Here is a 25286-nt window from a genome sequence, read left to right on the forward strand (position 1 = left end):
CTGATTTTTAAAGTGAAAAACCTTTTGCATTTTCTAAAAAAAAAAAAAAACCCAAAAACCACAACACTCTCTGACTTCAGATTTTAATACCAAAACTAGCAATTGCAATTTGTTTTTCAAATATGAAGAAATTTAAGTTGCACAGCTTAGATACTGCTGTAGCCATTCAGAATAACCAATCCTGAATGAAGTTAGGGAATGAGAATTATTAAATAGCACAAAAAAAGCTACAGGAAAAAGTGTATATAAATCCAGCTTCAGTATCTCTGTGCTCCAAACTTATCTGCTGTCACTTTATGAATGCATGCACATTTCTTACAATACCATCAGCTAAATAAAAAACAGCCCAAAAGTTTGCTTATGCAACAGTATCAGCAATAATAATAATAAAAAACCAAAAAAAAACCAAAACCCAAAGCAAAAGCCACACTCGTTTGCCCCTCCCTTGGATATTCCACACAATATTTTAACCTGGAGGAGAGGGGAAATGGACGACCCACATACTAAAAAGAGAAACAAAGGACATAACTGACTGTTCATTATCTAATGCCCTTACTGTTTTTATTAAAGAGTACTCAACTTTCTATTGAATTCAAACCACAGACCAACAAACCAAAAACACAAAAAACAAAACCAAGATAAAAGGTATTCAAAACCACTCTGAAAGATAACACCCAACATTTCTGGGATTTGTCATGTGCCTCCCCAATTTCCAGCGCCCTGTGATTCTCCTAAATCAAATGGGGTGCTATTCATTGGCTCAGAGTGAGTCTGCACAGGCACCTGAAATTTTATGTCTTGCACCGGTACCAGAAAGCTTGCCACACACAGAAAGCTTTTCCTCTCTTTCCTTCAGGCCACCACGTTATGTATGCCCAAACCCAATCTTCAAGGCACTGAAACCCCAAACACTGAAACCAATCCACAGATTCAGGGGTCCTCAATCAAAATGTTTTTCTTTCTGCTTCCTTCCCCTTCCCAGACTCCCCAGGGCACTTCACCATTTCTGACCTTTAGTGCCAAAATCCTGTTTTGTTAGGTTTGTACAAATGCATGAGAAAAAAACCCAGTCAAAATGTTCGCATAGATCAAGTGAGAGACAGGAGAGAAAACAAGAGAAAGGCAGGAGCATAAGGAAACAATGCAGTAATACCAGCTTGGCACAAAAGCAGGACATTAGCAATATGGAAATTAGCACATTTTTCATAAGCATTAAATGTTTCTTTAGTCTATTTGACCTGTGTACCTTGATCTCAAAAAATACCCAGTCTGAAGAGATTCTAATTCTCCTCATCTTTACTTCATTTATTTCACTTCACTTCTGCAGCATCATTCTCCAAACACTTCTGCAAGAGGCACCAACTTCATCATTACATAAAACAATTGACTTAGTTCAGAAACCACACAGCAATTTGTATTGTCATCTCCTGATACAGCAGTTAGGTATGTATAATCACCGACTGCTGCACTGCAGCAGCAGACGCTACCAATGGAATAGGGAATACTGCAAACATGACAGTAAAGTCTACTGTTGTAGCATATAAAATCTTTAAGTTCCTTTTTTTTTTTTTTTTTTAAAGTCAGCTTTGTCAGCATTATGCTAGTGCATAAGAGTGGAAGCCATCATGACACACCACTCTTGGCTCTTATATGAGCAGGTAAAAGTAATAAATGGATGGAAATTTTATACTACTGCTCTAAGCTACTATTGATGCTGTCATAATACAAGCAAATACCTCTATGTGTATTTTGTACAAACTGATCATTCCAGTTTCTATATTCAGGAGGACTTTAAGATAAAATACTTTATTTAAAAATACTTAACAACATTGTTTCTCTCCTTCCTAAATAAAACTAATCTGAGCTGGCAGAGGACTAACTGCTCTGCTAGAAACCCTTCCTATGCATCCAGAAAACAACAAACTCCATTCTACATCATGAAAATCAGTAAATATCATGTCCAAGCTGATTTCTGCACAGTATACCCACATCTACCCTGTAATATTGCTCTTCTTTGGTGGTTCTAATACACCATTTCAGCATTAAAGATAAGTTTGTATCTGGAAACAGGCAGACAAGTTTAGCAACAAGAAAATCTAGAGTTTATTTTTATTACTGTGTTACAGCTCTGGATGGATGATCCTTTATGCATTGTCTTTTCTGGCCTAAAAAGAATGCATTTTACCAATGTGAATTAATAAAAATTTTGCAAAATGCTTGCAAACAGATGAAAATTCAAAAACATCCACATCTGTCTCACTCTACACAAGTCAGGCAATAATATCTGCCATACTATTACCCTGGTATCTGATTTTCTCACTACCTTTAGTTGCCTCATCCTCCCACAATAAACAGAACTATTTCTCAGAAAATAAGAAAGAGGAGATTTGAAAATGAGAGTGAAGAAATCACTAAGACCACATAGGAAGTCTATGAAGAACAGATTTCAAGCTTGCCTTATGCACTAGACTACTTTCTTGTTCTGCTTCATTATAATAAATTGTATTCTCCTTCCATACCTTACCTTCTTCGCAAAGCTGAACCAACTACTTATGACTAATAATAACATAACATTACTATTTCATATCCAAGGTAACCCAAGGTATTTTAATGACAAACTAAATTTGATAAGGCAGACTGGGAACTGCATTGGTAAGCACTATGCATATGTTTACTGTTCACAATACAATTACTATACAGTTAGCTGTAAAAAGTGGTTTTCAGAGGGAATCCACCTTGAAGTCTATCCAACACATAAATCTTCTCTGAAGGACATACTATTCGTTTTACTTTAAAACATCATTAGCTCTCCAGATAAACTTCAGCTGATCCAAAAGAGTAACCAAATACCTGTGGTGCTTCAAGTATTATTGAGAAATTAATATTATCTATTGGTTCTGGAGATCCAGGGCTAGTTTTAATGTTGCTGGAATCCACACTGTGCATGTTCTCCTCCCCTTTGCTTTCTCCCTAGAAAGACAATTGAAATGATGAGTAAGGAAAACAAACAAGAGAATTCCCACGTTTTTCAATGAACCCCAAGGGAGAGGAAGAAACAGCCTTTAGAAAAAAGATGGGAAGAAGATACAGAATTATAAAAAAGGGAAGTCATAAATGGAGGAGAGGAACCCAACAGAGATATTAGTACAGATATAGTAGAAAATAAAGAGATATCTTTGTATTTGTCTTTCTTTCCTACATATGAACAATGAAATACCACTTCTTTAGAAAAGGAAGGAATACATTTAACAGCTTTCCTACATTCCTATTTCACCACTCCCCTACCACTTTGAATTACAAGCACTTTCTATTAGATGACGCTTTAATTAATTTTGCCTGAGTGCCCTTGATGAACAATACTGCAGTGTTCTCTAGTAAACTACTGTCTGTTCCAAAGCCCTGATTCTAGAAAAAGGAAATTCTACTTGAATTTACAGTCTTGACTTCAAACAGATTAAGTTTCTTTGATGTCAGTGGAGCTCAAGCAAGCACTCAGCAGTGTCTTACAGTGAAATGGACTTCAGCACATATTTAACCGATTTCCTGAATTGCTCAAACCATGTTACACCTACGTATAGGGCCAGTGCGCATAGGTTTGCCCAGACATGTCTTCTGATTCCATATGGATGTTCTTTCAGAAGGAACCTGAGAACACTGGTTTTCCAGTCAGACCTTTTGGACATTGAGGTGCCTGTTTCCCATCTAGCAACAATTTCTGGACATGTATAGGAACTTAATTGCTTTCCACATGCATACATACTTCTACCCTGGATTTTTGCCCCCACCCCCCACCCCCTGCAAATACAACCACCCAGTATACATGTCATAGAATAAAACAGAAAAAAAGTTAAAGTCAGTCCTTACCACCAAAGGCTTGCAGATTCCAAGAGAAACTGTACCTGGGGGCACAGATTTCAACACTTCCACTGCCTCTGCTAAAGTGGCGCTGTCCAAATATTTCTCATTTACAAACACCAAGCGGTCACCTGGTAAAAGCTCACCCCCACGTTCGGCTACTCCGCCTGCCACCAAAGAGCTGATCACAATGGCTGTTCTTGTTGGATCTAAGGGATCCTGAAAAAAAAATATTTAAAAAAGTCTAAGCCCCTAGAAAGATGATGTTTAAATTGAGTATGTAAAAGCACGTTCATCACCTAATGCTGCAAACTGAAGCTTGCTGAGATGTTCAAAAGTACTGCCAAGGCTTACAGTTTACAAAAAGAAAGGTTTGCAGTAGGAGGATATTCTTTCACTTGCCTAAACCATTCAGAAATTTTAAGATCCGAAAGCTGACTGATACCTGCCTGCCCTCTTCTTACATAGACAGAAACAGCCAGGCCAACCTGCAAATAGAAAAACAACACTGGCACTCTTCCACAAGCCTCCATCCGGCCTGTTATGTGCTAATGTTACATAAAATAACCATTCTGCATGCCATTCAAGAGCTTCATAGGAGCAAAACTGATGTTAAAAAAAAATCACTGCAAGAGTGGAAATCTAATTGAAAATATTATTAAATTAAAATTAAAAATTGAACCCAAAACATTCAAGAAAAAGTAGTATACATTTGCTATATTACTGCAGTTTTCTCAAGTGTTCTTGCTTTGTCAAATCTGCATGACAACTCATGAAAGACATTTACTCCACACATGAAGCTTCCTTGACAAACAATACAGGGGACAGCAAGGGAAGATTAAGATTATTACTGAAGACAAGGAACACACTGAGGAATGTGAAGTGGAAGAAAATATACACAATGGAGAGGCTGCAATCTGACACAAAGATAGTGACTTCACTTACATTTTTTTCCCCAGTATTAGCCTTTGTGTTGTGTCACGTACCATTTCTATCATGCATTCAGCCATTTAAGTATTTATCCTCAATCCAATGAAATGATCATAAGATATTATATAGTGGCAGAAAGATACACAAACCAAATTTATGGGGCTTTTTTGTTTCCTTGTTGTCTTTTTAAGATTAGAATTAGCCTTTTGCCCCCTTGCTACAGGCTCATAAAGTTCAGAAATGCTTCTTGTATGCACTGTGTCTTCAAACGCATAATCAAGTACTGTTTTTCCCTCAGGACTTGCATCTTATGCAGTGCACGGGATGGATTAAAAAAAGGGGCAAAAATCAAATCACAAAGACCACCATGAATTCAGCAGAGTTAATTTGAAAACAGGAATGCTTTTTTAACTCTTTATTTTTATATAACTATACAATGCTTTCCAAGGGAACATGTTTTTTTAAGGTACGTGCAAACATATGAGGCAATGAATATAGTATCTGTAAATGGCTGAAATTAGAGAACTGCAATTACAGTTCAGCAGGAAGAGCCATGCTGAAACGGAATTCAAGTAAATACATATTAGTAATAATTCTCTCTTGTTCTACTGCTTAATCCTGCCATTTTATAATCTTCCCAAACACTGGGTATCCACACTGTACAGAAGAGGCTTCCTTGCAAGTATCGTGTCTTGATAATCAAGCCCAGCAACCTCCCTCCGCTGCGCAATGGTGTTCTGCCTACTGAACCTGTGCCAATATGCTTGGGCTGTCTGACTGTTTATGCTCAAACCTGCCTCACACAATGCCAAGGGGAAAGGATTTCATTTATTTCAAATAGCAAGCTACCCATGTTCTGCATACGCTTTGGAAATTTTTAGAAACAAAACAAATACTAACGCAGAAAGTCCAGAAGAAGAATCCAAAGGATTCCAAGATGTAAAAGAAGAGGTTTCGCTTTAAGAGCATTGAATTTTGAAAACATAAAGTTAACTGCTGCCCTTTGCATAGAGAATCAGCTCTGCCTGCCCTTGCCGACAAAACCATGTGCCTAACCGACCTGATGACAGCTGACCACAGAACAAACAATCCTTTTGACACGGAGTTTTAGGATGGTTTTAATTTTTGGGTTTGCTCCAATGCAAAATAAAAATAATCTTTTGGACTTCTTCGCAAAATCACGATTGTGTTGAGACAGCCATTTTTGAGCAAGCAAGGCACCGCTCACGTAAGGAAGGCTTTGCTAATAGAACTAAACCAGCAAGTTTTCCTGTCATGGGTTCATATTGCCATGGCAAGCAAGGTTTATGCTGGTTCCCTAAATGGGTGAACGCTCTCTCAGCAAAACTACACCTTTGCTGACACAACAGCTTTTGTAATATGACTTCTGCTGGCTTAGTTATACCGATAAAAATGAACAAAACAACACCAGCACTCATCCTTACTGATGCAGATAAGCTGTCAAAAATTTGCAAGTGAATGATTAGCCCAGTAGTTAAGTCCAGCTGAGAAAATGGGAGAATCAAGTTCAAATCCCTGCTCTGTCTGATCCAAAGTCATTATTTTTTTCATTCCAGACCAGAACCGCTTAGGTAGGACATGGAAACCTCAACATTAGCTTCTTCTATGTAGATATTCAAGGTCAGTGGCTTAACTACCACATTTCGGATGAGAAACAGTCCTGTTTCAACTTAAGTTTTTACTGATACAAAAACATTTTGGCTTCAATAAATCATTATGTTTTGGAAAGAGATAATTTAGGTGAAGAAGTGTTCCAACACAATTTAATCCTCATGTTAGAAATGTAGATTAGAGTTCCTGCAAACATACAAAGTTTCTATTGAGAACAGCACTGTTACCGTCGCTGCTTCACCACATGTACAAGTGTTAGCCGTGTATTGGAATTGCTTCACGAAGAGCTGCAGCAGAAATCTTAAAAAAAGGAGCCCATATTAAAAAAAGTTGATCAGGCAAACACAAAGCAGGGGTTATAATTACACTGCTGTTTTCAAGCAGAGGGAGCTATTGCACAGGAAGAGAACAGCAATATAAACTACACAGTAACAGGGCTAAGCCAGTAACTCGAGCAGTGCTGTAAAACCCTGAGTGTTTGTTATCAGTGACTGCAGATCACAATGCGATTGCCACAAGGAATGCAACAAAAGCTGCATGCAAAGGTACAGACCTACTGAATTTCAAGGTGTAATCATCAAGAAGTACTCTCTATAATTTAACATGAGAGTGATTGTAACTGTGGATTGCAGCCTGCTTTCTTTAACAAAACAAAAGGAACAATGTTTTTTTTTTTAAATCTTGCCTTACAATCTACACTCAAACTGAAATGCACCCCAAAGAACACCACCTGCTAAAACAGGCCAGCAAACACTGAATTCACATTCACATCTTGTAAATTGTGAGTGCAACTGGACCATGTGGGTTGCTGTCTTTTTTTTTGAAAGCAAGCAGTGCTAGCAGCAGGCTGAAAAGCAGATTCTTACCTTCTACACTAACTGCAAAAGGCCAGTTGACTCCCACAGTGCCCTGATGGACTTCAGGGCCACCTTCATGTTAACAGACCAGCCAGAGCCATTCGAGGTTACTAAACATCACTAGCTGTGACTGCACACCCACCCTAAGGCTCTTGATTCATTTTACTTGGCTCACATTAAGCCAGGTAATAGTGATTTTTAGTCACTAGCAGTCAGGACCAGATTTCAGTTTTTCCTTTAAAGTGAAAGACTCATTTATGTGGATGGAGTTTACAGGCTAGGAAGAAACTCCCTCCCCAAACCCAGAGCTAAGATATTGTTGTAATGGTACTTGACTAGAATATAGAAGTGACTCAACTTCACTAGTTCAAGAAATTATTACATGACTTTGCATTACAGCAGAGGGAGTCTGCACAGGACAGCGCCATGCAATTTGGTCACCTGAAAATGGGTATGAACTAGGCTCGGTATATTTAAAGACAAACTTTTAACCTCAGTTTGCCGAAGGATTCCTTTACACAAATGAATAATTTATGAACAATGAGGAAAGGAATCAGACTGAGAAGTAAGGCTATCAGGAGACAAAACCCTTTAACTCACAATCACTGACACAAATTCTTTTGCTAAGAAAGAACTGAATGTAAAAACTCTGCCGCTTGTATAAGCGATGAAAACTGACCACTGCCATGCACCAGCAGCAGCCCAGGATGGTGGCCTCCAGGTAACCCTTTGAGGAACTAGTATGTCGTAGCTGTTGTCTTTTCCTTTGTGCTCAAGCCAGCCATAGAGTATACGAACTTGTTTAAAACAGTCACAATTTATTCATACTTAGCACACCATATATTTAACTATGTTGAACCATAGGCTTTCCCTTCCCCCCTACTGCTCCTCATCTAAATCCACAAATGTTTGCTGGAGTCCAGGTGTCAAATTTTTCTTCTTATTTTCAGAGTCTCATTTGTTCTGGATTCATTTAACAGTGCAAAGTCAAGCAGGGGCCACTGCAGTTGCTGCCTCTGGGATCCCTGGATTCAGAGCAGTATGAAGCCTCTTAAAAACCTGAGCTCTGCTAAAATATTAAGAGTCCCAGGAGCACCACGTTAACAGAGTACTACGTGCAATGCTGCTGGAGCGCGTAACTTTATTGTGGCTTCAAGTGAGGGATTCAAACTTGCCATGGGCACCCAAGATTCACACTGCTGGCTATCAGAGGTCCTTAGAAAGCAAATCTCGAAATACAACCAACACAGCTTACCTCTGTCCATCACACTGGAAAGTTAAAATGGTAACAACCGACTGATTCTTTCCCCGTCCTTACCAAAATGTGAGGTTTCCGCAGCAGCCAAGAGAGGGCACTCCAGGCCAGCCCAGCTCCCGCACTACCGGAGGCGTTTCAAGCTCTGACAAGTCCATCCCCATCTGTACAGCCCTCGCTATGCGCAGAGGATGAGGAGCAGCCTGTCCTATGCAGTAGACTGTAGCTATAATTCGATTGGATGTAAGCAGCTACCACGTTTTCTGGGGTTTTGTTTGTGTTTTCCTTTTTTAAAGGCTCATATGAAAATGTAAGACAAAGCTGCGGGTGACTGACATTTACTGTGCAAAGTCACTCTCACTTACTTACAGGCTATATTAGTTTTGGCATCACTTAAGATCTAAATTCAGCTAGCCTGACTTCCTAGAATATTTTAGCTTTCTTCAAGCAACAAACTGCACACTGCCACAAAAACACTCCTCTGAAAACACACATCAAAAATAGCATGGTAAAGGATCCCAAAAGAAACACTTTGAAACTTTTTTCCTGTACCAATTTTGATTTATCTGAACAATTTTACAAGTGCCAATTTGTATACTGCAGGTTTTTGCGAGAGAGCCAAAACAAACACATGTTAGAGCTCAGAGGTCAGAGCAATCCCGCTTCATTACATTTTGCATGGGACCACTTCCAGGTCTAACATACATATCCATATTTAAAACTCTTCAGTTTGCAAGTGAATAAGATACCAGACTGAAAGACTCTTAAAACACAACACTGTAGCATACTGTATGAGGAACATACACTTGTCAACAACGTACAGGACTAAATGCATTTTAGGTTCATCTTACTGTTATGTAGAACAAAGGCAGAACTGTGCATGAAGTAATTTACCTGTGTGCTCAGTGTTGTGAAATTACTCAAAATACTCATCCATGCTCTCATTTTGTGAAGTACCACTCATTCCCTCCACATACACACCAACAATGCCGATAGGATGCAAGAGTCAAGAACAGTAAACAACTTGCAGACTTTTCAAAGGCACTAAGTACTTCCCCACAGAAATGGAAGAGAGGAAGAATCAGGTGTGAGTGAGGCCAAGTTCCCTCCTTAAGGCGGCCTCAACTTAGGATTGAGACTCAAGGTCTAAACCTTCTGTTCATTCGCGCCAATGTATTTACAGGAGTTGGCCGTAGGAACTGCCAAAGGTACTCTAAAGCCTGAAAAAACATCCCTGAGAAAGTGCTCAACTAGTTTTTGTTAGGTCCACTGCATGGGCAATCAAACTGAAATTCAAACCGTTTAAGACTTGTTTCTGCCTCTTCCACTCGTATTAGATTGCAGTCAGCAGAACTACTTAGGAAGACTACACAATGCACAGCCTCTGTCTGTACCAAAGAAATAAACTACAGGCTGATGTGCTGAAGTAATACAAACTTAAATACAGAACGTATTCAAGGAGGAACGCTGAACTTTCCTGTGATGTAAGGCAAAGCACTGGAAATAAAACATAAGTATTTATTGATCTGTAGTGAGGGAATAAAGCAATGAATTTCAGAAGCTCTAGTGTGCAGCCAGCATTAATCAAAACTTCTGTTGTGGGAAATGTCAGCAAAGAAACAGGAACTCACAAGGAAAGAAAAAACATAAACAAAATATATAGAACCACACCCAAAGGAGTATAGAGAACAGCAAAGTAAGAGTAGGTGGCACAATGGGTTTCCCAAACCAGGCTTTCATCATCTGCGATCTGAAATCATATCAGTCTTCTACAGCAAGAATGAACATGGTGGCCAGCAATTACTCAAACCCACATAGGTCTGGCAGAGCTGCCAAGTGCTACGCAGTCAATGTTCATCTGCTGCGGAAGAGGGATATGCAGCAGATAGTTGCAACAAAAGTGCCTCCAGGGAATGATCAAAAGAAAAAGATCTTACGCACTACTCCAATTCTCAAATAAAAAGATCAAAGATAGGCACTGACTACGGTAGTTTTGAAAGTGTCGCTGTGCAGTGGACTCAGGTGCACACCACTATCTTTTAATTTATCAAACTTCTCAATCAACCTAAGGTTTCATACGCCTTTCATATTTGCTCTCAACAGAGCTAAAGTCACAAGGATTACGTTCATTAGACTCTCTTAATATCTTACACTTTCAGACTTCCCAGCTCCAGAAAAAACACACTGAATGCTGACTACAGGGAAAAGCCGCAGAGATAAGAAAAAACCCTGAACTCATAAGGAAATGGAGGAAAGCCACTGTGTGATGAGATAAAGAAGGGATAGAGATGTGTGGGAATAAATAAAAAATACCAATGAGCCAAGGGAAAAAAAAGCATGAATGGTATCACCTACACAACCTACACATAGTAGTCCTAATGCACATTCTGGGTTTGATCAGCTTTCACATTCAAATAATCCCTGAACTAAAAATCCACCAATGCAGCAAGCACTTCACCAGTTCACTACACTGGCCTCAACACTGTTAACAGTCTGTGGAAGCGCAGTGTGTGTTTTCACACAAGCCAGAGCTCTCCTCTGCGTGGAGAGCTTGCATCTTAAACAGAAAACACATGAATTACAGAAGATTCATTACAGAAAAAGCTGCAGGAGAAAAGTGGGGAGACAGGACAGGCTCTGGTTTTGCAACAAGGATCTGCAAACAGTGACTTGGCCCAAAGACAACTTGTAACAGCATGGATGGCAAAAAAGACGAGAAGGGTAGGCAAAAAGGTTGCAGAGAGTTTTAAGGCTGCTGCGAATCGCAGTGAGAACAGAAAAAAACCTCCAAGTGCAACAGCACTATTTGGATTTAGGGAGTAGCATCTTCCAGAAGGGTGAGGTATTAAGAAAACAGAATACCTCATAACTTGCATGAGTTTTCAGAATTCTTCATGCTTATCCATCAGCACAAACACGTACCTCAAATCTCATCGGTTCAGAACAGCAGATTTGGAGCTGTCTGGGTTGAGCTTTTACACGCCCATTGCTCCACTGTCTCCACATGCTCACTGAAAGAAAGCACTCAGTTGCACAGTTCCTTCTAGTCTCATCTACATTATCTTACCCTTGCTGAGATTTGCCAAGAGTTTAACAGAAAATCTAGCTCCAGTTTTGTCCCTTTAAATTCTCGCCTTCTCTTGCAGGCAGAAGACATCTGTGGAATAATAATGAATTTCTTTGGTTTGGGGTTTTTTGTTTTTATTAAAAGCTATTCTTCCTAGCAGGAAATGAAAAAGAACAACCAGATTGTAGAATTTGGGGGAATAGGGAAAACATTTCTAAAGGTTAATAATAATACTGCTTAGCATTTATTTCAAGGATATGCGACAAACCAAAGAAAAACAGATGTTCTCAGTAATGCTCCAATTCCTCTGCAAACTCAGGTATTGTCCAGAGCACTGGCTGTCACAGCTCACAAAAGACAGGAGGGCCACCCCTAGGATATGCCACTCCACTCTGTACCTGACAACAAAAGGAGGGCTAAGGAGAATCTCCATCCTTTATTGGATGCAGGGAGAAACATAGTAACAATGGACAAGGAAAAGGCTGAGGTACTTAACATCGCCTTTGCCTCAGCCTTTATCAGTAAGGCCAGTTGTTCTCCGGGTGCCCAGCCCCCTGAGCTGGAAGACAGGGACAAGGAGCAGAATGAAGCCCCCACAATCCAAAGGGAAATGGCCGGTGACCTGCCACACCACACAGACACACACCAGTCTCTGGGGCCAGACGGGATCCACCCCAGGGTGCTGAGGGAGCTGGCGGCAGCACTCACCGACCCAGCTTCCATCATTTATCAGCAGCCCGGCCAACCGGGGAGGTCCCAGTTGACTGGAGGACAGCAAATATGATGCTCATCTACACAAAGGTCTGGGAGGAGGATCCAGGGAGCTACAGGCCTGTCAGCCTGACCTCGGTGCCGGGAGGGTTATGGAGCAGATCATCCCGAGTGCCACCCCACGGCACGTACGGAACCACCAGGTGATCAGCCCAGCCAGCGTGGGGTTATGAAGGCAGGTCCTGCCTGACCGACCTGATCTCCTTCTGTGACAAGGTGACCTGCTCAGTGGATGAGGAGAGGCTGTGGATGGTGTCTGCCTGCACTTCAGTAAAGCCCCTGGCACCATTTCCCACCGCATTCTCCTGTGAAACTGCCTGCTCATGGCTGGGACAGGCGTACTCTTCACAGGGTAAAAAAACTGGCTGGATGGCCAAGCCCAAAGCGTTGTAGTAAATGGAGTTACATCCTGCCGGCAGCTGGTCACAAGTGGTGTTCCCCAGGGCTCAGTGCTGGGGCCAGTCCCCTTTAATACCTTTAATGGCAATTTGGATGAGGGGATCAAGTGCACCCTCACTAAGTCTGCAAGTGACACGAAGTCGGGGCGGAGTGTTCATCTGCCAGAGGGTCGGCAGGCTCTGCAGAGGGATCTCAGCAGGCTGGATCAATGGGTCAAGGCCAATCATATGAGGTTCAACAAGATTCAGTGCTGGGTCCCACACCTGGATCACAACAGCCCCACACAGCACTACAGGCTTGGGGAAGAGTGGCTGGAAAGCTGCCCAGCAGGAAAGGACCTGGGAGTGCTGGTCGACAGTCAGCTGAACATCATCTGGCAGTGTGCCCAGGTGGCCAAGGCAGCCAGCGGCATCCTGGCTTGTACCAGAAACAGTGTGGCCAGCAGGACCAGGGCAGTGATCACCCCCCTGTACTCAGCACTGGTGAGGCTGCGCCTCAAATACTGCGTTCAGTTTTGGGCCCCTCATATTGGGAAGGTATGATACAAGGAAGATACTGAGGTGCTGAATGTATCCAAAGAAAGGCAGTGGAGCCGGAGAAGGGTTTAGAGCAAAAATGTTATGGGGAGCGGCTGAGGGAACTGGGGGTGTTTAGCCTGGAGAAAAGGAGGCTCAGGGGAGACCTCCTCACTCTCTACAGCTGCCTGAAAGGAGGCTGTAGCGAGGTGGGGTCAGTCTCTTCTCCCAGATAACAAGCAATAGAACAAGAGGCAATGGCCTCAAGTTGTGCCAGGGGAGGTTCAGAATGGATATTAGGAAAAATGTCTTCATCAAAAGGGTGGTCAAGCCCTGGAACAGGCTGCCCAGGGAAGGGGTGGAGTCCCCAACCCTGGAGGTACTTAAAAAACATGCAGATGTGGCACTTAGGGACATGGTTTAGTGGTGGACTTGGCAGTGCTGGGTTAACAGTTGGACTCAAGAGATCTTAAGGGTCTTTTCCAACTTAAATGATTTCCTGATTCTATGAAATGCCTCCTTAACTTCTCACTTCAAGTCAGACTGATGACCTCCCCCGCCGCTCAAGCCCAGCATCAGGGCATACTCAAGCCTTGGCATGGCTTCCTGCCTCCAAGTTCTCCAGCTTCTCTACCTCAGCAAGCTATTCCTGTGTACCTGTCTGTAACTCATGCTGAGATACACAGTCTCTTTGATTTCTTATTGAAGTGGTTTCTGGTCTCCCAATGCTTTTAGTACTACTGCACTGAGGTTTTGGAAACCACTAATCACAAACACCCTAGAAACTACCAGGAATGTGCTCAATTGCATTCACCAGCCCTTTGGTCCTGAAAAGTAGTATTTAAGCTGAACTCCAAGAGAATTTTTCAAAAAGCTACATTGAATTCAATTCATGACACACTATTAAGAATTATTTTACACATGAAGCAGCTTAATATGATTTAAAGGACACAGAACTTTCCCATAGGGGGAGAGAAGCAAATCCTCTGTGAGATGAGTACCAACACAGTTGGTACTGAGGCTTACAGAACTTTGATGTTAATGAATGTGGATGGGTTGTAGAGATGGGAGAAAAGCTGCCTTTATCAGTTTTCCCAGTACCAAGCTGACAGCCATTGTAAAACTGGGTTTTAATACAGCTGTGCAGCTTTTGCCAGTAAGCCACAGGTTTCCATCACATGATCAGGTGAAAATGTGCTTAACAAGGATGTGAATATGCTTCTTTGTTCATAACAAACTTATCACAAGACAGACAAAGCTCAAATTATCACAACAGGGCAAACATTTAGCCAGCAACATGTCAAAGCATTCCAGCTTGCATCTTGCTGTTGAACTGACCAAGACAGACAAAAAATATAATCCAGCTGAATACCACCTTCTACAAATATGAAGTCAGTTTGCTTTTTTGTAACTCTACATCTGGAGCCTGTTTGTTTGGGGCATAAAGAAAAGAGGAAAGATATTTGGAGACACCTAAATTGCTTCCCTTCCTGCCGTGAAGGACTATGCAGTGATTGTTATAAGAGAAAACAATTCTTTCCCATGTTCCCTGGGAGAAGGACAAAACATAACCTGCTGAACGCGCAGCAAAAAAAGACTTCAGTTCAACTGCAATAAAAAATTGCTAATGATAAGAAAGATAAGTCCAGCAACAAGGCGGCTGTGGAGTCCCTATTGCTAGACTACAGTAAGAACCCCTTAAAGATTGACCCAGGCTCACGAAGGCAGGCACATTTCATGCCGTTTCTGGTCTGGGTAACATGAAGATCATACAGTGCTGAAATGCCTGTTACTGCTTCGATGGATAGGTAGACATTTACACCCATGTTGGCAAGGACCACTTGGAGCAAGTGAGCCCATGAGCTCCTACTGGCTGACAGGTCTATAGGGCAGCTCGGTACTGTGCAAAAGCATCTGGGTACTGTGCAAAAGCAGCCAGGCACTGGGGACTTACCTTTCAAGCACGAGAGAGAAAGAGAGAAACAGCATCTCACAGGCATTCCCAAGAGCTATGTAAAATGTCAAGCTTCTATTCCAACCCTTGCCCTCTCCAGTTTCACGCACCTTAAAACAGCTGCTTTAAAATACTGTGACTTCAAAGCACAGTAAATTAAGCTCCACATAAAGTCCATTCAGCTTTTTGTTTAATTTGATAAAAGCTCATCAGACCATTCAAGTTACCTTCTGGTCAATACTGCCTCAAGAAATCTGCAATTCAGATACCTGCGGTTCTTCCAATATTTCTGTAAAACATTACTGACAGAATCTGTTGGCTTGAGTGTATCAGGTCTTCAGGAAACACTGTTTCAGGGCCATTCAGTACCTTTTACACTACTGTGATCTCTTCTTTTTCTCTAGAAGTCCTCACCTTGTGTGATTTTTCTTTTCCTCTTACTCTAACACCCTGGGATCACCATCATTTTTATACAGCATTTCTCCTCTATTTTAACCTGATGACATACCATGCCCTCTTTCCTTTTAACTTCTTTCTGAGAAAAAGGATTGGTCTCAATAACAATGGTTCAGCTCTTGACTTGCTGGCTAGGAGGTTTAGCTTCAGGCTAGGCAAACTTACTGTTAAAGCTGGACACTTTCACATCTATTGACAAAGAACAATATATGCATTTACTGTAGTCCCTTGCATCACAGATGATCCCAAAGCACTCTACAAACAGTGTACTGGGTCCCTCATTCACCATCAAAACATACTTGCCGCTAACTGTGCCAGCAACACTACATAAAAGTTAGTCAGGAGGTGAAAAAGAGCGCAACTTCTCCAAGTGAAATTACAAGGAAATTAAGGGAGGCAGAGTATATTACTTTGTGGAGAAGTTGGCCAGAGGACTGAACAGCACACCTATTTAATGGCCAAAAGGGGGGCAGGGTCCCTGTTCAAGATCGAATCACCAGCAATGCAATGCTGCTCCTCAGGTCTCTGCTGAGCACAATGTGTTATCAGCTGAAGAAAGCACACGGCATGCAGAGCCTACTGGCATGGCTGCTACTGCCTCTCCTGCAGGCTTTTCATTCAAGCATTACCAAGAAAAAGCAATGCCTAGCCTAGGAGCTTTGACAAGATCCCAACGTATTAGTGACAATAGAAAAATACACAGATTTAATTTTAAAAGCTCTTCAATATTTCTTATTTAAATAAGCCATCACAGCGGGAGAAAAAAAAAATCAGTGAACTGATCATTTCAAGAAAACACAAGATCAGCCTCTCCATCCACCTCCCCTCTCGCCAAGTATTGACCTTGCTAGCAGAGAAGCACTCTCAAAGATTCTAGATTCTCTACCACATAATTACAAATTAGGACATTTAGCAAAGGGGGGAAAAGATTTTTTTTATACATAGTGATCACGGGAAGCTCAACAGTATCCTATATAAATACAGTCCTGTTATAGCAAAGAGGGTAAGTCTACTCTATTTCTCTAATGGTATCCCACAGTTTTAATAACATGCGTACAGGCCTTTCAAGAGCACCTTATTAAAAAAAGAAGGCGGCTCTGTTTTAAACATTTAAATCCCTAAAGACAGACAAAAGAAAACACAGGACAAAGTATAAATACTATTGATTATGCATAATTGGTATAATTAATTTGTAATTAGTTCATTAAAATATATAGGCATTGGAATTATGCTTGTACATTTCTGGGAATATCCTGCAAGTCACCTGGGATATGCTTATCATTTATTTGATAGATGAAACATTATTAGAAAGACAGCCCATTAAAAATTAATATACCCGAGTAATAATTTCTTGATCTCAGCACTCAAGTTTTCTATGTACTTAGATTCCTGTTCTACCTCATAAAGGATTTTTATTAATACTGGTTTTTTAGAGCGTGACTTGGGAAGCACAGCATTTTAGATAACTGAGGCACAATACCTTTTATGTCAAATACGTAGTCAGTTTTGAGAAAACAAAATGACAAATACTATGTTATACACCATGAGAGTATTCAGCACCACATCTAATTCTATAATCAAAATTAAGATGGAAAGGTAAAAAGCCCCACGCTTCAAAACAAATAACAAACATGAATGGAAAGCAGTAGGAAGAAACTTCCACAGCACCATAAGCAGCCTGGTCTCTAATTGCTTAGCATTCTTCCACTTCTGCAGCACATCTGGCATTGCTCACTGTCATAAATGAACACATCTGTATGAGCAGGATTTCAGGAGTTCTTGAATACTGCAGATAACAGTCACCAGTCTCTCACAAGAAGCAACTGGAATGGGCTGGTGTACACTGGTACTGCAGTAGCATTTCAAAGATGTTATACCCCCCTGACGTGGGGGAAAGTAACATGGAACAACAATGCATCACTTTTTTTTTTCCTGTAATGTTGCTTCACTATTCCTACTGATCTTTCCAAAGTCCTATCAATATTTCTCAAGTCTCATTTCAAGCAAAACTTATAAAAGCAATGTGATCTTAAAACCCCAGTTTCCTTAAAACCAAACCTTCCTTAAACTTCTGTAACTGATAGAGACAGTCTTTCTGTGCGCAATTACAAGCACCATGAATAGGCATTCTGCTCAGAATCACCTCTTAAAAAGTATTTTCCTCCCCACCCTACCTCCATCAACACTAATGGGAGCCTAGAAAGGTTGGTCTCTCACCGACACAACTAATCCATGAAGCTAGACCATGTGAATATCCATCTTCATTTAAAAAAAAATCTACAAAAAATTAAAATCATATAATTACTCAAAAAGAGCAAAATCACCAGTGGATACATAGTGCAAGTAGTGTCATTTGCCATTATAAAGCTTGAATCTTCTCTTGCAAAACAAAAAGTATATGCCTAAAAAAACCAACCAACTTTCACTTCCTATAGGAGGTTAAAATTGCAAAAATAAATTTGGAAAACAGAGTTAGGTCTCCAGGTCCTTTAAGCCACAATTAAGCACTTCACTGTAATTTTGTGCTTCTCAGCAAATCTGCTTTAAGAATTCCAAACAGTCTCCCAGGAACCACATCCTTCTTTTCCCCCGCCTCCAATCTAGCATGGACAATTATTTATTTTCTTTGCCCTGCACTCAAGAATGTGATGGATGTATTTACATAAACACACACACAGTCACAGATATCTCTCTATAAAAATTAATCTGCAGATGATGAAAAGTGTAAAAGATCTAAGAGGCAAATCCCAAACAAAAGAGCATACTTTATACATAAATATCTTGAAATTATAAAGATCTGAGATTAAGTGGTTTACCACTCATTTAGAATTGATTAGAATGTATTTAAATTTAGCTGAAAGTACCACAACATTGCTCATGTATTTGCATCTGCGAATAAGTAAATAAAAAGCCTGTTATTAAAGCCTTCATTAATTCTGATTATATGAGAACTTAAAAGCAAATCTGTGTATTACTGCTCTGTAAAGACTCCTAGCAACTCTACAGTAAAGCTGGCACTGCAACACAACATGTGTCAGCGAAAATGACTAACAGGATCTATTTTCAGTAATCTTAAATCACACTGGTAAAATATAGAATTAATGGTTTTGCATAACACTTCAAATATTTTTTATTTTAATTCATTCTCTATTCATGCCTTACTGTATCAAAAAGTGAATTTTATATCACTTGACATTTATGCACAACAGTTAAACACATTTTATTAAACTACAATGTTTAGGCAGTATTCATATGTGATGTGTATATTATTATGAAGAGTGATCCAGCAATTTTATTTCCTTATAAATATGACGGCTAGAGATTTATAAGTATATCATGTTGACTAGAATGAAGAACATTTCATTCTGACTACAGTTTTTGAGAGTTTCTATATATTTAATTGAACACAGTATTTTTGAAAGAAGGATTCATTGATTTTCCCCCATATTAAAGATTTCTCTGTATATTTCTAAGGAGCTTAAAAATTAAGTATATAGTCTACCCTAAAATGGTCATTCTTGGAGAAATCCAAGTTTTTAAGCTATGAATGATTTCTGAAAGTCAACATGCCCCCTGCCCCTCACCCTGAAAACTCTACCTGTATCTCTGGCATACTGGTTTAATAGTTTAAGCAGAGAAGCATAACTGAAAAATTACTAATTAGGTTCTCCAATCTCTATTCTTTTACTAATAAATTAAATACATGTATTAAAGCAAATTTGTGTTTACAGAAACTTGAATTTGCAACATCGATTCACCTGTCAGCCCTGATGTTTCCTTTTGACTGTGAAGGACAGTCCTAATAAAGCTACTTCTGAAAACCACTTTTCATGGCTTGATTCAAAGCCTGGGTGAATGTTTCTATGACCTGAGTGGGACTACAGATCACAGACTAGCACAGGTCTATACCCATTTAGAAATGGAAGGTGATTTGGCACAGCGAGGAGAGAAAAAGCAAAAGACTCATTAAATTTGGTACATAGGAAATGATGTTGCAATACCTAAGGAAGTTTGCTTGCCACTCTTATAGTTGAAAAGTCATTCCAAGTTAAAACAAAACAAAAACCAAACTTTCCCCAACATTTAGCCATTAAACTGAGAGTTATGAAGTGGATTTTGATGAAAGATTTTGCACTTTATCACGTCCGATAATCAGACTGGTTTAGAACAAGCTCTACAATATACTTTATAGAGTTGGCCTCAAAATAAATTACTTTTTCCTTCACAGTTTCTAGGCCCAAGTGCCAAGTCCATTATCCAGTAACCAACATCACAAAACATTTTAAGGCACCATACAAGACAAAGGATCAAAGGGATTTTTTGTATTTGGGTATACAGAAAAATATACCTGATAGTCTAAAATGCTGAATCCTAAACCACATTTGTCTTTCTCCAGTTCAATAATCTTCACATCAGGAGACCACAATGCTAATTCCCCTTCTTCCTCATCAGGATTAACGTCTTCCTCAGGTTTCACCTGAAAAATAAAAGCTTTAGTTCAAATACTATTCTTTCAGTTCTTTATGAACACTATTCATTCAGTACTTTGATAATTAATAACTCATACATGCCCTAAAATATGACCTTTTATGGAATTACAACTTCATTGAACATTACGCATCCAGCTTTCTCCAGCTTGCTGCCTTAGATACTCCCCTGGGACTATGCCTACATGTTCTGAGCATCAGCACTCAACCTGGCATACAAATACCCATGAATACATGTCAAATTAGTTGTTATAATATTACTAACCTGTTACAGGTTGATGAACTTCTGCTGTCCCATTAGACGCACAAAGGAAAAATAAATATCTTAGCATAAAAGATTTAACCACAGACAGCTAATAGAAAGACCAGACGATCAGGCACATAAGATACTTGTGGCATTAAATACACAGACAAAAAATTCTTACATTGTAACTATACAAATAGTATCTAGTTTGAAAAAGCAATTTGAAATTCACAATTTTTGTGCTAAGGTATAGAAGAAAGAGGTATAGTTACCCAATGTTGTTTGGTAGCGACAGCTTCATAGATACATCTTCCAAAAAGGCACCTTTTGTTGTCTAACTTGAAATGTGTGTTTTAACATTACTGCTATTTTATTAATAGAATCTTTAAAAAAAAACAATGTATGATGTCCCAAGAAAAACATTACAATCTTGTACCTTTAACTTCATACTGATTTAGCTTTATTCCTTTGGATGAATATGCCTATTACACAGAGCACTGCCACGAGGCAAATTTTTCTTTCACACATGCTTTCTTCATACTTTCAACAAAAGAAAGCAAAAATATTGTGAGATCGTTCTAAGATGATGACAACTTCTGTTCACTCAATATCACCTTATGACAAAAATGTGCAACTGACAGGATGCACTTGGCAAATGTTCAGTAAAATGCAGTATCAAAAACACAGTGGGACAATTTCTATTGCAACAGAAAGGTCCTTTCACAAAAAAGGTGCAATGCTATACACCTTATTCTTCCATGAAACATCCATATTGCTTGTTTAACTCACCACCTTAGAGGAAAGTATATCAGAAAATACCAGAAGAGTTGAGAAGTCTTTTTACAAATAGGAACAACTATTACAAGTGTCAAGCTTTAGTTTGAGACTAAAGCTTCTGCAATGGAAAGAAACATTAAGTTTCTTTTTTACCCCCAGTTCTATAAAATCCTACCCAGAACATGGAAGTAATCAGCTAATGGTGGCAAGGATGTGATTTAGTATAACTCAGAACTCTCACTCACCTATTAAGTGTAAGAATGATGAATGGGATGTACATAGTCAGCATGCTAGCTCAGTGATTTACCTACCTTGTATTTATAATACAATGAAGTTTCTCTTGACCAACCTGTATAAACTGTAGTAAAAGTACCAGTGTTGCAAACACGAACTATCTTTTAGTGAGACACCAGCTGTCCCTTACGAGCCCAAAGTGAATGGCAAAGGCAGCTTTATATGACGATTTAATACAAAACTGCCTCATATAACTACATATTTTAGGAAATGTTATTTAAGACTGAAAAGTGGTCTGGATCAAACAGCAAAACGAGAACAGAAACAGTCTTTAGAAAGCCAAATCACTTTCTCAGAAATAAATGCACTTTTGCAAAAACTTATTGTCCTTTTATGCAACTCAATGACATGAGAAGTCTACCTTTTGTCCTGGAAGGGAAACTCCCACCGTGGGTTCATCCACAAGAGACTCACTGCCATCATCAAAAAGTCGCCGACAGCAAACCAGTGTAAATGGGGGTGGCACTTCTTTTAGAAAAGTGATTGCCTCACGGCGTGATTTTCCATATAGCTGAACTCCATTTACCTACACAGAAGGGGAAACACACATCCACACTAAGATAATTTAAAAGATACTAACCAGATAATTCTATTAATTTTTTTATGTACCTGTCTTTCCTCAGCTGAATGTGAAATTCTAATTTTACCTAGGGATTCTGATAAAGCTTGCATAGTTTCATTAACATATGCTTCTGAAGTATACAGGCATTACTATAAGACTTATACTTCATCAACAAGATCTTGTGACTACTGACTGATACACCATGCCTCTGCTCTCTTCAGCTTCCTCTAACTTGTTTCAGCTCACTACTTTTCCTAGCCCTAAATCTTTCCTAGCATTATTTCATTCTCATCTGTTTCTTTGTTGGGGATTCTTTTTTAGCATTAGGCTTATGTGTTTGAATCTATAAAAAAATTAATTTTCCAAAACATTTTAAGAAAATCTCTAATCCAAAACTTGAAGTCAGAACTAGCACAACTTTGTCAGTTGTTTAAAATATACTAAAATAGTTGAAACTAAAACAGAACCTACAGAAAAAATGCAAGAATGTTTACATAGTAAAAACCTAACCAATTACAGTAAGCAATTAATCAGAAAAACCTGTCAAGGGTCAAAGCTTACCATCCCACAAGCTTTAGATCCTGAGTGACAACAGAATACCATAAGGCCACTGTTAATGGATGTTTTAAACCACAGACTTAAGAAAAAAAGAGAAGACAGATAGATAGACAGATAATAATGCTGCTTTAAAAATGGGATACTGTATTTGCTTTTCATCAGGAAAATAAAACTACAGGGATTCTTCCTCTTTTACATATTTCATAACCTGTAATATCATGAGGGTATATCTATTTGCACCATAGGGTTATCCTTAAATATGAGGAAAGCAGAACGTCAGTAGGTGTCATAGATGTGAACATCATCTATGTTGATGAGCAGTGCAGCCCCAGAAGAGCAGAGTTTCAATCCAGCTGGTGCTATGGACTCAATCCCAACACCTGTGTTTCAAGGATTTCTTTCAGGCTACCTCAAGTTTGCACTCAAGACCAAATGTCATGTTTTAGGAATCCAGTACACAACATCCAAGTCCACTCCACAACATGAACCAAAGCACAGAAAATGGGGACAGTTGAAGATTCTCTTCAGTACCTCACTCCATACCCAAACTGCAATGCTAACGTAGATGAACTGACATTTGATCCTAGAAAATATAGCATGTAAATACAGAACATACATGTAAACACCTCTGTACATGCATACTTGAGGCAGAGCCTAACCATATACTTCCCAGATTTCCTTGTTCTTTAGAGGGATACAATCTCGTGCAAGACTACGCAGCAGTCTCACTTTAGCCATGATTTTTTTCCTGACCATGTCTATTTTTTTCCACTTCTTCCTTTGTGCTTTTTACAGTGTAAATATAGCTTATATTGCTGGGAAACACAGAGTTCCTCTCACACTATAACCCAGCCAAGGAGGAAAATTTAGAGTGGTGTAACTGGCCTCCAACATGGTAAGATGAACTGCTATGGGTTTTTTTCTGTAAGAATTACAGCAACTGCTGAGCTATCAGGCTAATCCATTAGTTAATTATTTAAGCAGATGTATCTATGCGTAAGGATTTTTTAATGCATTGAGAGTGGCAGTGTGGTGGAAAGTTATCAGCACTTCTCAGCATACTGTGATTGATGGAGAAGAGTTACCATGCACTCCCAAGCAGACTTGGGGACTCCCATTTCTTCCTTTGCAGTTGCCAGGAATCAGCCACTAAACATGCAAGGTGCCCTACACCCCATTCATTCACCACACCACTCTAGTTGTGCCATCATAGGAGCGAGTGAAATCTTATAACAAAACTAGAAGGACAGAAGGAAGCAATTTTCTCCTAAAAAAGAACACAATGAAATTAGCTAAAACAGCGGGTGGGTGGGGGTGTGTGTGTGTAAAAAATACCATACTTTCTATCATAATTCCAACACGTCATTAAAAATAATCAGCATTCAACCTCACTATATATTAAAGTGAATTCCTTGCTGATCACATTTTAATCCCAACTGTATCAGGCCCAGGTAGAGCTGCTTGTTTGGGGAATGGGGCTGTCACTTTTTCCATTGCAAGCCCCTACTTAAGCGGATTTATAACTTGGCTGCAAAAACATACTCTGGGCTAAACCTGGCATATATAGCTTTAGCCCTGAAGCACATTTTTTTTGTTGGGTTTTTTTTCCAGCTACAGAGTAGAAAAAAATTTATGCTCACCAGGTCTGGACATATCTGTGAACTTAATTGTAAGTACACAGTAATAAGTAAGACTGTTAAATATATACAATTAAAGTTTCCTAAGTTACTCTACAGTACTGTATTATTGTTTTTTGCATACTATTTTTTGTCTAGTGGCCAAGGAATTTAAACAACACTTTCAACATTCCATTAATCCTTTCCTTTAGGAATCAAAATTTCCTCCATTAAGTAGTAACTGAAGAAAATGTTTTAGGTCTTAGTGGTATCAGTGTGAATTTTTGATGTTAAAGGGTGAACAACAAGTAAAAAGCAAGAGAGCTGTACACCTAACAAATTAATCTTTCAGAAGGCCTAATTCTGTTCCCATTGATGTAATCTAATTGTTCTTTGCACCCACTAAAACTAAGGTTCAAATTCAAAATATTCCACAAAGCTAGTATTCAATAGGAAATTAATGTCTTTTCACTTGCAGGCTGAGATACTGGTAGATATACATACAATACACATAAAAAATAAAAAAAATATCTTTATACATATTTAAACAAACTGATGTACTAGCTCATACACACAAATGTCTTTCAACACTTAACAACCCAGTTATAATGCGTAACAGGAACCACTATTCCTGAGACTGTTGTAAATTTTTTAGGAGTGACAAATATTAAGAAAGATTATCCACCACAAAAGCCAATGCCAAATTGCTCAAAAGACTGAGCCAAAGGACTACAGCTACAAATGCATTCAACACAAATATTATCGCTGCCCTTAGAACTCTTGATACTCATGTTAAAATATTTCAGAAAAAAAATACCATGATGTCACTATGAGGTCACAAGCATTTGACATTTTCTTCACACAGGAGGAATGAAACTGTGAAGAAAATGAATGTGACTTCCAAAGCACTACGCAAACTGCTTCCACAACCAGCTCTTGAATACTACTATTGCAGACACAGCAGCCAAACTAGAATTTAATACAAGCATTTTTAAGAAGGCTAAGCAAACAGGAAATAATATCACGTCTATTTTGGGGGGAGGTTGTTTTGGCTTTT

At 39.4% G+C, this 25286-nt stretch overlaps 1 protein-coding gene across 4 annotated transcripts in view; it reads right to left on the bottom strand.

The window, feature by feature from the left end:
* PATJ (PATJ crumbs cell polarity complex component) overlaps window positions 1-25286 on the bottom strand; it is a 157241-nt gene that overhangs the window by 98274 nt on the left and 33681 nt on the right. For all 4 annotated transcript variants that reach the window (XM_056355669.1, XM_056355666.1, XM_056355667.1 and 1 more), the window contains exons 16-19: window positions 21855-22019; window positions 20040-20168; window positions 3865-4074; window positions 2851-2970 (exon numbers count right to left, since the gene is read on the bottom strand). In XM_056355669.1, coding sequence (XP_056211644.1) covers window positions 2851-2970; window positions 3865-4074; window positions 20040-20168; window positions 21855-22019 — 624 coding nt within the window. The remainder of the gene's footprint in view (window positions 1-2850; window positions 2971-3864; window positions 4075-20039; window positions 20169-21854; window positions 22020-25286) is intronic.

Source organism: Falco biarmicus, chromosome 11 (assembly GCF_023638135.1).
Source record: "Falco biarmicus isolate bFalBia1 chromosome 11, bFalBia1.pri, whole genome shotgun sequence".
Taxonomy (NCBI): domain Eukaryota; kingdom Metazoa; phylum Chordata; class Aves; order Falconiformes; family Falconidae; genus Falco; species Falco biarmicus.